The 11626-nt window shown below is 58.3% G+C and overlaps 1 protein-coding gene across 2 annotated transcripts; it reads right to left on the bottom strand.

Moving 5' to 3' along the window:
* Window positions 1–965: 965 nt before the first annotated feature.
* Window positions 966–10722, bottom strand: TRMT1 (tRNA methyltransferase 1). 2 transcript variants are annotated; one of them, XM_055126970.1, is made up of 17 exons: window positions 10586–10722; window positions 10092–10373; window positions 9953–10008; window positions 9570–9718; window positions 9237–9424; window positions 4157–4272; window positions 3961–4073; window positions 3479–3627; window positions 3194–3280; window positions 3050–3119; window positions 2823–2957; window positions 2651–2736; window positions 2461–2569; window positions 2302–2378; window positions 1695–1814; window positions 1231–1360; window positions 966–1129 (listed from the first exon to the last, which is right to left on the bottom strand). In XM_055126970.1, exons 2-17 carry the CDS (start codon window positions 10349–10351, stop codon window positions 980–982), a joined length of 1995 nt encoding a protein of 664 aa, XP_054982945.1. In that variant the 5' UTR covers window positions 10352–10373; window positions 10586–10722; the 3' UTR covers window positions 966–979. The 2 variants fall into 2 exon arrangements, with proteins under 2 accessions (XP_054982945.1, XP_004616672.3); XM_004616615.3 differs by having other exon boundaries at window positions 10092–10293; window positions 10586–10658.
* Window positions 10723–11626: the final 904 nt, after the last annotated feature.

Genomic DNA, 11626 nt, shown 5'->3' with positions numbered 1-11626 from the left:
CGGCCTGGTTCCCCTTTTCGGAGCTGCCACCCCCATTGGGTGCAGGCCAGGAAGCCTTCTGGGGGTGGGGGTGTCCAGTCTTAGCAAGGTGGCCTGGGCTCCCACACCCCACCTCTGCCACCTTTCCAGAGGATGAAGCGCAACCAATGTTGTGGGGGGGACAGGGTCTGTTGGGGTGCCCAGGCTTTTAGAATCTTCCAGAGACTTGCTGTTGGCAGTAGGACCCCCATTCTGGGCCTCTAGACCACTTGCTCCCACTCATTTTGGAGTCCCTCAACCCTCACCCAGTGCCAGGCCACTGGAGTTGGGATGTTGGTTGATAAGAGGTGGGGGGTGTCGCCACACTGCTGGGTGCGGTGAACCTCTGAACCCCACTGGGACCTCATAACTGGAGGGGGCCAGGATGCTTCACTCCAGCACCGCCCACGCGGTCACTCAGGCTGCCGGGGAAGCCCTGGGCAGGCCCCCACAAGGCCCAGCAGCCCTCCCAGCCCCAGGGAGGCCTGAGCCAGGGGGATGCCATCAGGTGAGGGAGTGGGACTGGGTCCCTCCTGCCCGGGGGAGGGGACGCAGTCGCTCTCCAGTGAGCCGAGCCACGGGGAGGGCTCGCCAGGCAGGAAGCACCTGGCCGGGAGCGGGCGCCCCAAGCGCCTGGTTCCGGTCTGGCTTCCGCCACGCCACCGCGGCCCCCGGGGAGGGGCGCCCGGAGAAAGCTGGCGGCGGCGGGGAGGCGCGGCGCGAGGCCACGTGGAGGCTCCTGGGCGGCAGCGGCCGAGGCGGGGACGCACGGCTGCCACCCAGTGGGCACCTCGGGAAGCGCCGGCTGAGCGTGTCTCCCTGGCCGGAACCCATGGCCTGCAAACCCCTAAAAAGGCCCACAGGCAGCCCGGGGCGCACGTGCCTTGCAGCCAGGGTTCGCTCCCTCCCACCCAACCCCTGTAACACAGACAGACAAGCGGCCGGGAGATCTCTTTATTGCTCAATCCACACCTCGCCCCGCGGGGGCGCCAGGCCCAGAGGGGCTCTCCTTGGGAGTCTCCTGGCAGTCCGTGGGGGTGGCTTCTGCGGCAGCCTGGGGTGTTGGGGGACTGTGGGAGTAGCAGCAGTGCTCTCCTCGTGGACAGGTGCCCTGATGGAGGAGGGCAGGTGTGAAGGCCGCAACCTCTGCTGGCCGCTCATCCCAGGCCGCTTCCCTACCCTGCATGCTAGCGCATACGCGCAGAGCCTCACCTCCTTGAACCTCTTGCAGGGGAAGGTCTTGAGGCGGGCAGCCCGCTGCGCCCGCTCCTCCACTGGCTCCTTGCGCTTGTTCTGCCGAAGCCGGCGCCTCTCTTCCATGGCCTCTCTGGCCACCTTGCCCCTGGACCAGGGAAGGCCCCCCCCAGGCGGTGTCTGCATCTCCTCTCCCTGGCACCCCCCCACCTCGCATTCTTTTTGCTTTATTTCTGGGCTGCACCTAGTGGTTCTGGGTGGGGGGCAACCCCAAGCTGGGTTGTTGCTCCGAGGTCTGCTCCCATGGGGGGAGAGGGCACCTGGACCACCCACATAGCGAGCTCCAAGCATCATCTTGCAGGCACTTTAATTTGGGGGGGGGAGGGTGGCTGCGGGAGGGAACCCCGGCCTCAGTCACATATGCGTGGTATGCCTTACCCCCACTACAATCCCAGCACCACCACTCCCCAGGGCCTTCTTACCCTGGACGGGCGCGGGAACGGGGCCCCCAGTTGGCCTCAGGATTGGCCTGGAAGCGTTTGAGCCCTCGCTGGCGGGAGCTGGGGTTGGCATCTTCCCGGATGGTGAAGTTGGCCTGAAGTCTGAGGGGTGAGAAGGGGGGAGTGCTGGGGGACAGCAGGCAGACTGTGACCATAAAGATAGTCACAGGTGTTCTGGGGGTAGGAGAGGCTGTCCAGACGGGAAGGCACTGGAGCCAGCCAGCTGGGTGGCAAGGCTGTGTCTGTTTGAGTTTCAGTCGAGGTCAATATGGAGTGAGCGCTAAGGGCCAGGGGGCATGGAGGGCCTGAGGGGTGCTGGAAGCCCTGAGAGGCTGTGCGGGTAGAACTTGGATTTCTAGGGAATAGCCCAGAGCCTTGGAGGGCTTCCAGCCCCGAAGGGCATTGCCTGAACTTGGGTGCTCACATCCGCCCTCTGGTGGCTATGCGAGGACAGCAAGGGAGATGCAGAGGGGTGGGGGGCCAAACTGGGCAGCTGCGGGTTCCAGGTCCTCCTCCAAGGGGCCAGGTGTCTGCCTGCAGGGGCTACATCCCATGAACGTCCCCCAGTCTAGGGGCACCCGACTCCTACGTGGGCTGCACCCCGAGGATGCGGAAGGCCGGACTGCTCTCGGAGAGTCTCTCTCGTTTCACGGGACACTCCTTTTCCTGGAAGCACAGGTCAGAGGTCAAGGGATGCTGAACCCACCTCCCTCCCTCCCGGCTCCCTATAGGTCGGCTTCCCCCTCACCCAGCAGCGCATGATATCCCAGAGGGCCGAGGGGGGGGCGTCCGTCTTCACAGCATTCTTACAAGCGTGCGACAGTGACACCCGGAAGCCAGCGTGGAGGAGGGCGGACCTGGGTATTTCAAAGGGGATGAGGAGGCAGCCCTATCGGGAAGCAGGGCTGCATCCCGAGGTTGGGGGGAGGGGTCCTCACCGCAGCTGCAGGAGACTGGGTGTGCTGCAGTGGATGGTGGAGCTCAGCTGGTCCAGCGTGTAATAAAGCGGTACATCCGGGAGCTCCTGCAGGGGCGACCAGAGGGGCATGCACTGCAAGCTCGCGCAGGCGCGAGAGAGGGGGGCCTCTTCATCCCGCCCGGCGCCCCCACCTCGGTGACGACGCTCAGGACACCACGGATCCTCTCTGAGGTGTGGAAGCGGCCAGGGTTGTTGCTCACGGCGTCCAGGACGCGGCCCACGAAGTCCAGGTCATGGATGGGCTCCGCCCACAGCGGGCCGCCAAGCTGCGGATGGGCAACACACACGGGAAGGGGTGGGCGGGGAGAGGCATCGGCCGGGATGCCCACCCCACCCCAGTCTTCCGAAGTCTGCCCACCTGGTGTCTCTGCCCGCAGTGCTCACACTCAGGCCCCACGGGGGGCCCGCAGGCCGCAGAGAACTTGACTCTGTGAGGAGAGAAGCAGTCAGGGGGAGGGCGACCCGGGACGCCCCATCCCCGCCCCCTCCTGCCCGGGCTCACCGGCCGCCTGTGGCTCCGGCCGCCTTGCCCATTCGTTGCAGGTGAAAGGCCCCACAGCCCACGCACTGGAAGAGCAGCGCCTGCTTGCTGGGAAACACGGAGTCCCTGAGTCCAACGGCCGCTGCACCCCATCTGCTCCTGCTGACTCAGGCCCTTTGGGACCCCCTAAGGGGAGCCCATGCACCTTCCCCACCTGATTCTGTAACCCCAATCCCCGGAGGCGTGACCACAGCTCTGCATCCCTGGACACACAGCCACCCTTCATCCCTCCTGGCCCCCGCAAACCTGGCCGAGGCCTTGACCTTGGCCTGGCCAGTGAAGACGCGCACGAAGACGCGCACATAGAAGTCGGCGCTGACGCTTAGCAACGGCATCACAAAGCGCTGGTAGCAGTTGGCACGGAGGTCCAGGCTGTGCAGGACAATCCTCAGTGCCTGGGAGGGGCGGGGTAATGTTAGGGGGGTAACCCAACCCCCCTCTTCTCTCCCCCGCACCCTTGGACCGCCCGTGTGACCTCCCTAAACAGAAAGTCCTGGAAGTGGGGCTGGAGAGATAGCACAGCGGGTAGGGCATTTGCCTTGCACGCAGCCGACCTGGGTTCAAATCCCAGCATCCCATATGGTCCCCTGAGCATGGCCAGGGGTAATTCCTGAGTGCAGAGCCAGAAGTAACCCCTGTGCATTGCCAGGTGTGACCCAAAAAGAAAAAAAAAAAAAAAGTCCTGGAAGTCCCGAGTCTCGGCATCCTGAGACATGATGAAATCTCACCATTTCGTGGCAGGCGCGGCTCTTGAGGGCCATGGCCCCGTACTTGCTATAACACGTCTCCCCGCTGTTCCCCGCCAGCACCGCCATGTCCGTGCAAGTGACACACAGCAGCCCTGATGGGGGGGCTGGAGGTGAGGCCCCGCCCACAGCTCCAAGCCCCGCCCCAGCCCCTAGCCCCGCCCCCAGCCCACCTCACCTCCTTCACTCACGGCCTGAACCGCCGCGTCCAGGAATGGGGCCGGACTGCCATATGGGTCCAGGTCGATGACGTCAAACCGCTCTGACACCTTCTGGTGCTGGTACATCAGCAACCTGGGGGCAGGAGCGCAGGTTCTCAGCCCACCGAAGGCCTGGGCTCGGGTTCTGACTAGGCCAGTGGCCAACTGTATGGCTTTCCTTCCTTGGGCCTCAGTTTACCCCGCTGCCAAAGACAGCAATTACTATTCCATGGGGTTCCAGCTTCACCTACATTCATTCAACCACTTTATATTTTTCGGTTTGGCCACACTTGGGGCTTTCTCCTGACTGTTGTGCCCATGGATTCCTCCTGGCACTGCTGTGAGAGCCCTTTGTGTATGTGGGAGGGAGGGGGATTGGAGGAGGGTGAGAACCCAGGTCCCGCAAGTGCCAGCAAATTCCCTAAACCCCTGCGCTATCTCCGGCCCCAGCGTCAACCATTTGAAGCTTGGAAACACACTTGGCGAGGTCACATGGGTGTGACTTCACCTCCTGCGGGTTTCCGCTTGACCCTGGCACACGCTGGGCCGGAAGTGAGGGGGTGTTCAGAGGCGCTCAGTCCTGGCTAGTTGGATGCTACAGTCATATCTGGGTGTCGGGTGTGGGGAGAGATCGTGCCTAGGCACGGCAGGAACACCCCAGGCTGGTTTACTCCCCCAAATTGATTCTCTCTGGTTTTTTTGATGTCATAAGCTACACCTAAAACTTCAGGGCTTGGGGCTGGAGCGGGTATGGCGTTCACCTTGCACGCAGCGGATCCAGGTTTGATTCCCAGCATCCCATAGGGTCCTCCGAGCACCACCAGGAGTAATTCCTGAGTGCATGAGCCAGGAGTAACCCCTCTGCATTGCAGGGTGTGACCCAAAAAGAAAAAAAATTCAGGGCTTATCCAGGATCTTATCCAGGATCTGCACTCAGAGATCCCTTGGGACCATATGGGTTACTGGGGATCAAACCCAGGTTAGCTTCATGCAAGGCAAAAGCCCAGCCGGCTGAGGCCCCTCGTTATTTCATTTTATAAGCTGCAGCTGGGGATGTGACCCCGGAACCAGGCCTGTTTTAAAGTGGACTCAAAAATCCCCTGTGGCTCATTAGTGGACTCACATAAGTGGAACCCAAGGTGCAGTGCAGCCACTACCTAACAAAATTGTGGGGCGGTGTGTGTGTACAGCGAAAGGTCACTAAACGCTCAAGGATTCTAAAACCCAATCCTCCAGGAATCAGAGGTGTTTCGGCACCTCACTCCAAGTGACATTTGTCAGAGAAAAAGTGCTTTGGGGTGGACAGTTTTAGGCAGCCCCAGCCCGGCTCCTGGGGAGCTGCAAAGGGACAGGCGTGGGCGGTACCTTATGGGGCAGGTGAATCCTCCTATCCCCTCCAGGCAAGAAATGCAAAAGTGCCTTCTGGGGAAACGTTCTCATATTGGGGTTTGGTGTTAATTTTTAGTTTGGGGCTTCTCTGGGCCACACCCAGTTGTGCTGGGGGCCACACTTGGCTCTGGGGTTGGAACCCGCCCCCAGGCAGCTGCAATGGCCTCATTCTTAGTACCATCCCTCGGACCCAGACCTGCTTATGTAAAACTACAGCAACCCTGGGGCTGGTACCAAGGGGTTCCTCCTAAGGAGACTGTTGAAAACTAGACTTCAGAGGCGATTAGCACCCACAAACCCACTTGCAAGGACAAGGCGCTAGATCTGACCTGTCAGGAATAAGCCAATATGAATATCCCCCCCCCCACCATGCACTTAAATAATGTGCCAGGTCCTGGGTTCAAGCCCCTCCCTCCTCTTCAAATCACTTTTTTTTGGGTCACACCTGGCGATGCACAGGGGTCACTCCTGGCTCTGTACTCAGGAATTACCCCTGGCGGTGCTAAGGGGACCATATGGGATGCTAGGAATTGAACCCGGGTCAGCTGCGTGCAAAGCAAACGCCCTACCCGCTGTGCTATTGCTCCAGCCCCTCAAATTACTTTTCTTTTTTTCAAATTACTTTTTATTTATTTATTTATTTATTTTTTTGCTTTTTGGGTCACACCCGGCGATGCACAGGGGTTGCTCCTGGCTCTGCACTCAGGAATTACCCCTGGTGGTGCTCAGGGGATCATATGGGATGCTGGGAATCGAACCCGGGTCGGCCACGTGCAAGGCAAACGCCCTACCCGCTGTGCTATTGCTCCAGCCCCTCAAATTACTTTTTAAAAAGATCCACCATGTCACTCATTGGTTCCAGCTCAGCAGACCTCAAATTGAAAAAAAAAAAATAATAATAGGGCCGGAGCAATAGTACAGCAGGTAGGGTGTTTGCCTTGCACGCGGCCAACCCGGGTTCGATCCCCAGCATCCCATATGGTCCCCCAAGCACTGCCGGGAGTAATTCCTGAGTGCAGAGCCAGGAGTAACCCCTGAGCATCGCTGGGTGTGACCCAAAAAGCAAAATAAATAAATAAATAAAATAAAATAAAACTGGGGCTGGAGGGGCCAGAGAGAGAATACAGCAGGGAGGATGCTTGCCTTGCATGCCCTGGGTTTGATCCTGTGCATCCCATATGGTGCCCTGAGCACTGCCAGGTGTAATTCCTTTATAAGCACAGAGGCAAGCATAAGCCCTGAGCATCACCAGGTGTGGCCCCAAAACTAAAACGAAAGCACACCTGAATTGGGGCTGGAAAGGTTACACAGGGGTTGAAGCACTTGCCTAGTGCACAGCAGACCCTGATTTAACCCCCAGCACTGCAGATGGTCCCAAGTCCCACTAAAAGTGCACTCTGAGTAGAGCCAGGAGTAAGTCCTATGCACCAGGGGGCCACTGTCACTGTCACTCCGTTGCTCATTGATTTGCTTGAGCGGGGGCACCAGTAACGTCTACATTGTGAGACTTGTGACTGTTTTTGGCATATCAAATATGCCACAGGTAGCTTGCCAGGCTCTGCCGTGTGGGCGAGATACTCTCGGTAGCTTGCCGGGCTCTTCAAGAGGGGCGGAGGAATCGAACCTGGGCAGGCCGCGTGCAAGACAAATGCCTTACCGCTGTGCTATTGCTCCAGTCCTCTCCCCCCAAATTGAAACTGTTCCTGAGGCTCGCCTTCACCCTCTTGTTCTAAGCCTTTCTCGGAGCTTGCTGTGGAATCGACACATTTTGGAGGACTGTTGGTCACTGTGGCCTTTATTTCCTATGAGATTCTAACCAGGCCAGGACAATCCCAGGTGGTTGATTTTTCCCCTTTAAAATGTGTTTGCTCTAAAAGATCTAATAGTCAATATTTTATTCTATTTTTTATTTTGGTTTCTGGGCCACAACCGGCAGTGTTCACAGGGCCGTAAGTGGTGCCAGGAATGGGACCTGTGTTGGCAGCAAACAAAGCAAGTGCCTTTCTTGCTGTCCTATTTCTCGGGCGCATCAATATTTGTTGCTTGGTGGGTGACCTCAGGACACTAATGCACTTCCTTTTTGCGTAACTCTTTAAAAACTGCGCTAAACAGAACCATCCCGAGCCCAACATTCCTAGTTTCCGGGCCATTTGTGGGTTTTGAAGACTGCAAACTTTTGTTTTTGGGGGGTCACACTTAATGGTGTTCAGGGAGGCAGGGCTTGGGGGACCCTATGGGGTGCTGGGAATTGAACCTGGGTGCCCTAGTGAGAGGCAAGCAAGCACCGCCCTCTGCATACAACCCAAAGACAGCCAACTGGGTTCCTGACAAAGGAAACTCCAAGGTAAGGTGAATACTTGAATGAATGGGGGTTGGGGGACTGTCAAATGTAAATTGTAGGGGCTGGAGTGAGAGCACAGCGGGTAGGGCATTTGCCTTGCAGGCAGCTGACCCGGGTTCGATTCCCAGCATCCCATATGGTCCCCTGTGCACCTCCAGGGGTAATTCCTGAGTGCAGAGCCAGGTGTGACCCAAAAAGCAAAGAAAAAAAAAAAAGTAAATTGCAGGTGCTGGAATGATAGCACAGCAGCACTCGAGGCCGAGGCGGGATCCGGGGATTCGATTCCCAGCATCCCATATGGTCCCCCGAGCACCACCAGGAGTAATTCCTTAGTGCAGAGCCAGGAGTAACCCCTGTGTATCGCTGGGTATGACCCAAAAAGCCAAAAACAAAAACCAACCAAACAAAAAAAAGTAAGTTGTAGTGCCTGAGGTCAAAGGATTCAGGGCCTGAAAGCCCAAATTGGATTTTCAGTGCTGCCTTTGAAGTTCAGATCAAAGTAACAGTGGACTATGCAAAAGAAAAAAAAATCGAGGCCAAAGCGATCGCAGTGTGGACAGTGTGCTTGCCTTTTACTTGGCCAATTTGGCCAGTTCCAGTTGGATATCCGGCATCCTGTATGGTCCGCCGAGCACCACCGGGAGTAATTCCTAAGTGCAGAGCTAGAAGCAAGCCCTGAGTATTGCTGGGTGTAGTGCATCTCCCCAAAAGATCAGGGCCGAGGGGCTGGAGCAATAGCACAGCGGGTAGAGCGTTCGCCTTGCACGTTGCCGACAGGGGTTCGATTCCCAGCATCTCATATGGTCCCCGCTTGGGCACTGCCAGGAGTAATTCCTGAGTGCATGAGCGAGGAATAACCTCTGTGCATTGCCAGGTGTGACCCAAAAAAGAGCAAAAAAAAAAAAAAAATCAGGGCCGAGAGAGTGCCAAGATGAGGCATTTCCAGTGCTGGCATCCATGTCCCTGCACTGCACATTCTCACCCACCAGGGTGATTCCAGGGCACCCCTGGTTCTGCGCCCTGCCCCCATATCATAAAAGTAAAACAAAGTGTAGCACGAGACTCCTTTGTGTGTTGTTTGGCCTCCCCCCTCCTTCCCCCCCCCTCAGGGATCGCTCCCACTCCATTCAAGGCCCCACTGCTTCTCATTTCCGGTCCAGAAAATGGACTTTGTGGGCTTCTGAGTCTGGTACCCTGTAAACCAAGGGCTGAGTCATGACCACCCGCTGATGGAGAGTATGCTGAGGCAGGGCAAGACCTCCCACCCACGCATCTTGATTTTCCAGAATGTTCCTTGAAGCCCCCAGCCTCTGCTGCGCGGAACCTACCGGGCATCTGCCTGGCTGGGCTGCACCAGGTGGGCCACGCCATTGAGTTCCACGTTGTGGCGGATGAGCTCCACGGCGCGAGCCGAGGCATCGTTGGCCACCACTGACCGCAGCCCAGGCACCTCTCGGGCAAAGCGGATGGAGCGGAGGCCCGAGGCCGCTAGGCCCTCCAGCACCCGCAGACCTTCCTGTAGGAGAGCAGAGAATCCCACTGGTACCAAGATCCGTCCTCAGCTGGAGGGCTTCGAGGAGCCCCAAGCCCCTTGCCTCTTCCCTTGCCTTCATCGTCCACCCGGGTCCCAAGGGGGCTACTTGCCGCGACCCGGGCCCTACCTGGCAGATCTCCTCAACGGCAGCCACTGTGGGAGGTCGGTCTCCTGAGGCCAGGGTGGCGTCCTCCTCCTTGCCATCACCCTTGTCCTCTTCTGGCTCCGACAGGTTCACGACCACCTTTTGCAAGTCCTTCTCCCCGGGCACTTTGACTGCAGGCCAAGGCCGGGAAGATAGCAAAGCCCGCCTGGAGAAATCTTTCCCCCAGACGCTTCCAAATGCAAAAGCTTCCGAGTCCCACCCCCAAAGCGTCAGTGGAAGGGCTGCGAACGCAGAGCCCCCGCCTCTCGGGAAGGCTGCAACCTTTTGGGGACTTAGGGGGAGAAGGGGCGGGGCCGGGAGAGCGGTGTGACCCCCGCCCACCGGGAGCCCCGACCGCAACTCACTCTGGATTCCTTTGGCCGCGAGCTGAATGCGAGCGAACTCGGTGATCACAGCACATCTGCGGGAGACTGAGGGTGAGCTCACACCCTCCTCCTGGCCGACCCAGTGCCCTCCGCCGAGCTGCCCCCGGCCCCTGCTCACGTCAGGTCCCGGTTGAACTCCTGCACGGGATTGTAGAAGACTTCGTTGGCGCTGGGGAAAGCGATCTTGGCTGCCCCCTCAGTGATCATGATCTTCTGGGCGGCAGGTGAGCACTCTTCTCCGCGGGGCCGGGTGCCGTTCTCCATCGCGGCCGGATCAGGCGACCTCTGGGGCGGCCCCTCCATAAAGCCGGCTCCGCGGGCTGTACGGACGGAGCGAAGAGTCAGACTTAGCCACAGAACGGTCCTCGCGCGGCACATGCAAGGGCTTCCGTCACCAGGCCTGGTTCGGGGAACACGAGAGGGCGGAGGGAGACGATCAGGGAGCTGCCGTCCCCCGGCCCGTGTCCTCGACCTCTGGAAAGTGGGGGGTCCGGAGCCCCTGTGGTTCACACCACCTGGCTTCTAGGGTACCGGCCCCGGCGACGCCGGGAGTCCCCGAGCGCCCCCCCGACTGGTTCGACTCCCTCTGCCCGCCTCCCAGATCTTCCTCACCTTCCCTGGCTGCACGGAGAACCAAATTCGTCTCGGTGCACGTTTCCCGGATTAGGAGATGGGCGCCGCCATGTTGGCACAGTGGGAGGGCCGATCACGTGACGGGATCTAGCCAGTCCGTGGAGCCACCCTACTGCGGGCGGCCGGGATCAAAATACCTGGCTGAAAGCGCCGACCTGTTCCCGGAGGGTGTTCCAAATTGTATCCACTCCCCTGAGGACATTCGCTCCAAATCCCTTTTCACAAATGAGGGCGATGGGGCTTAAAAAGGGGGCGGTCAGCAAAGTCCACCGCTTAGGAATGAACTACTGGACGCTGAAAACGTTATTTCGGGGCAGTTTTTGCACAAGTAACCGAAGCTCCGATCCCATTTCCTGATCATAAAATCTAGCCTATCAAGTTGCTCAAACTCAGGGCGTCTGTCCTGTTTGTTTTGGTTTTTGGCTGGGGGTGGCAAACTAGCGGGGGGCCTTACCCGGAATCTCCCACATGGAGAGTCTGCTTTTATCCATCAAGACCCCTGGGTCTCGCTTAAGGGTTCGGCCTTCTCCAACTGCCAAAGTTCCCACCTTAGTTCTCTAACCTACCCTGCCTTTCCCTAGCCGCCCCCCTCCCACCTTGCTAGTAGTTCTTGGCGCGGCGTTTAAGTTCTCCCGTTTGCATAACCTTTTGGACGTTCGTTATTGGGTCGTGACGAGGACTGAAGGAGTCGGTACAGAATAAGTGCTAAGAACAGTAAACATCGTAAAACTGTTAGCTTATATTTGTTGCTTCTTGAGCCTGGAACCAAATACTGGCGCCGTCCACTGCTCACTTGCTGGGTGATCTTAAACAGGTTTCCTCTTCCTGTGCTTTCCCGTTCATATTTTCTCTGAGGTGAGTGTCGGTGTGTAGATGCGATTGCCAATTCTTTCCTAAAAAGGTTACGGTGAAGTTTTGAACGCGTTCATTGTCAGCAAGAACTTCTAATCGGTGAACCTGGCACCAGAACTGCAGCCATTATTGTTTTTGTTTTAGAGGAAACGCAGGTTGCCAGAGGCC

Source organism: Sorex araneus, chromosome 2, assembly GCF_027595985.1.
Source record: "Sorex araneus isolate mSorAra2 chromosome 2, mSorAra2.pri, whole genome shotgun sequence".
Classification (NCBI taxonomy): domain Eukaryota; kingdom Metazoa; phylum Chordata; class Mammalia; order Eulipotyphla; family Soricidae; genus Sorex; species Sorex araneus.
The sequence above is the reverse complement of the archived record's forward strand: the minus strand, read 5'-3'. Positions and strand labels throughout refer to the sequence as shown.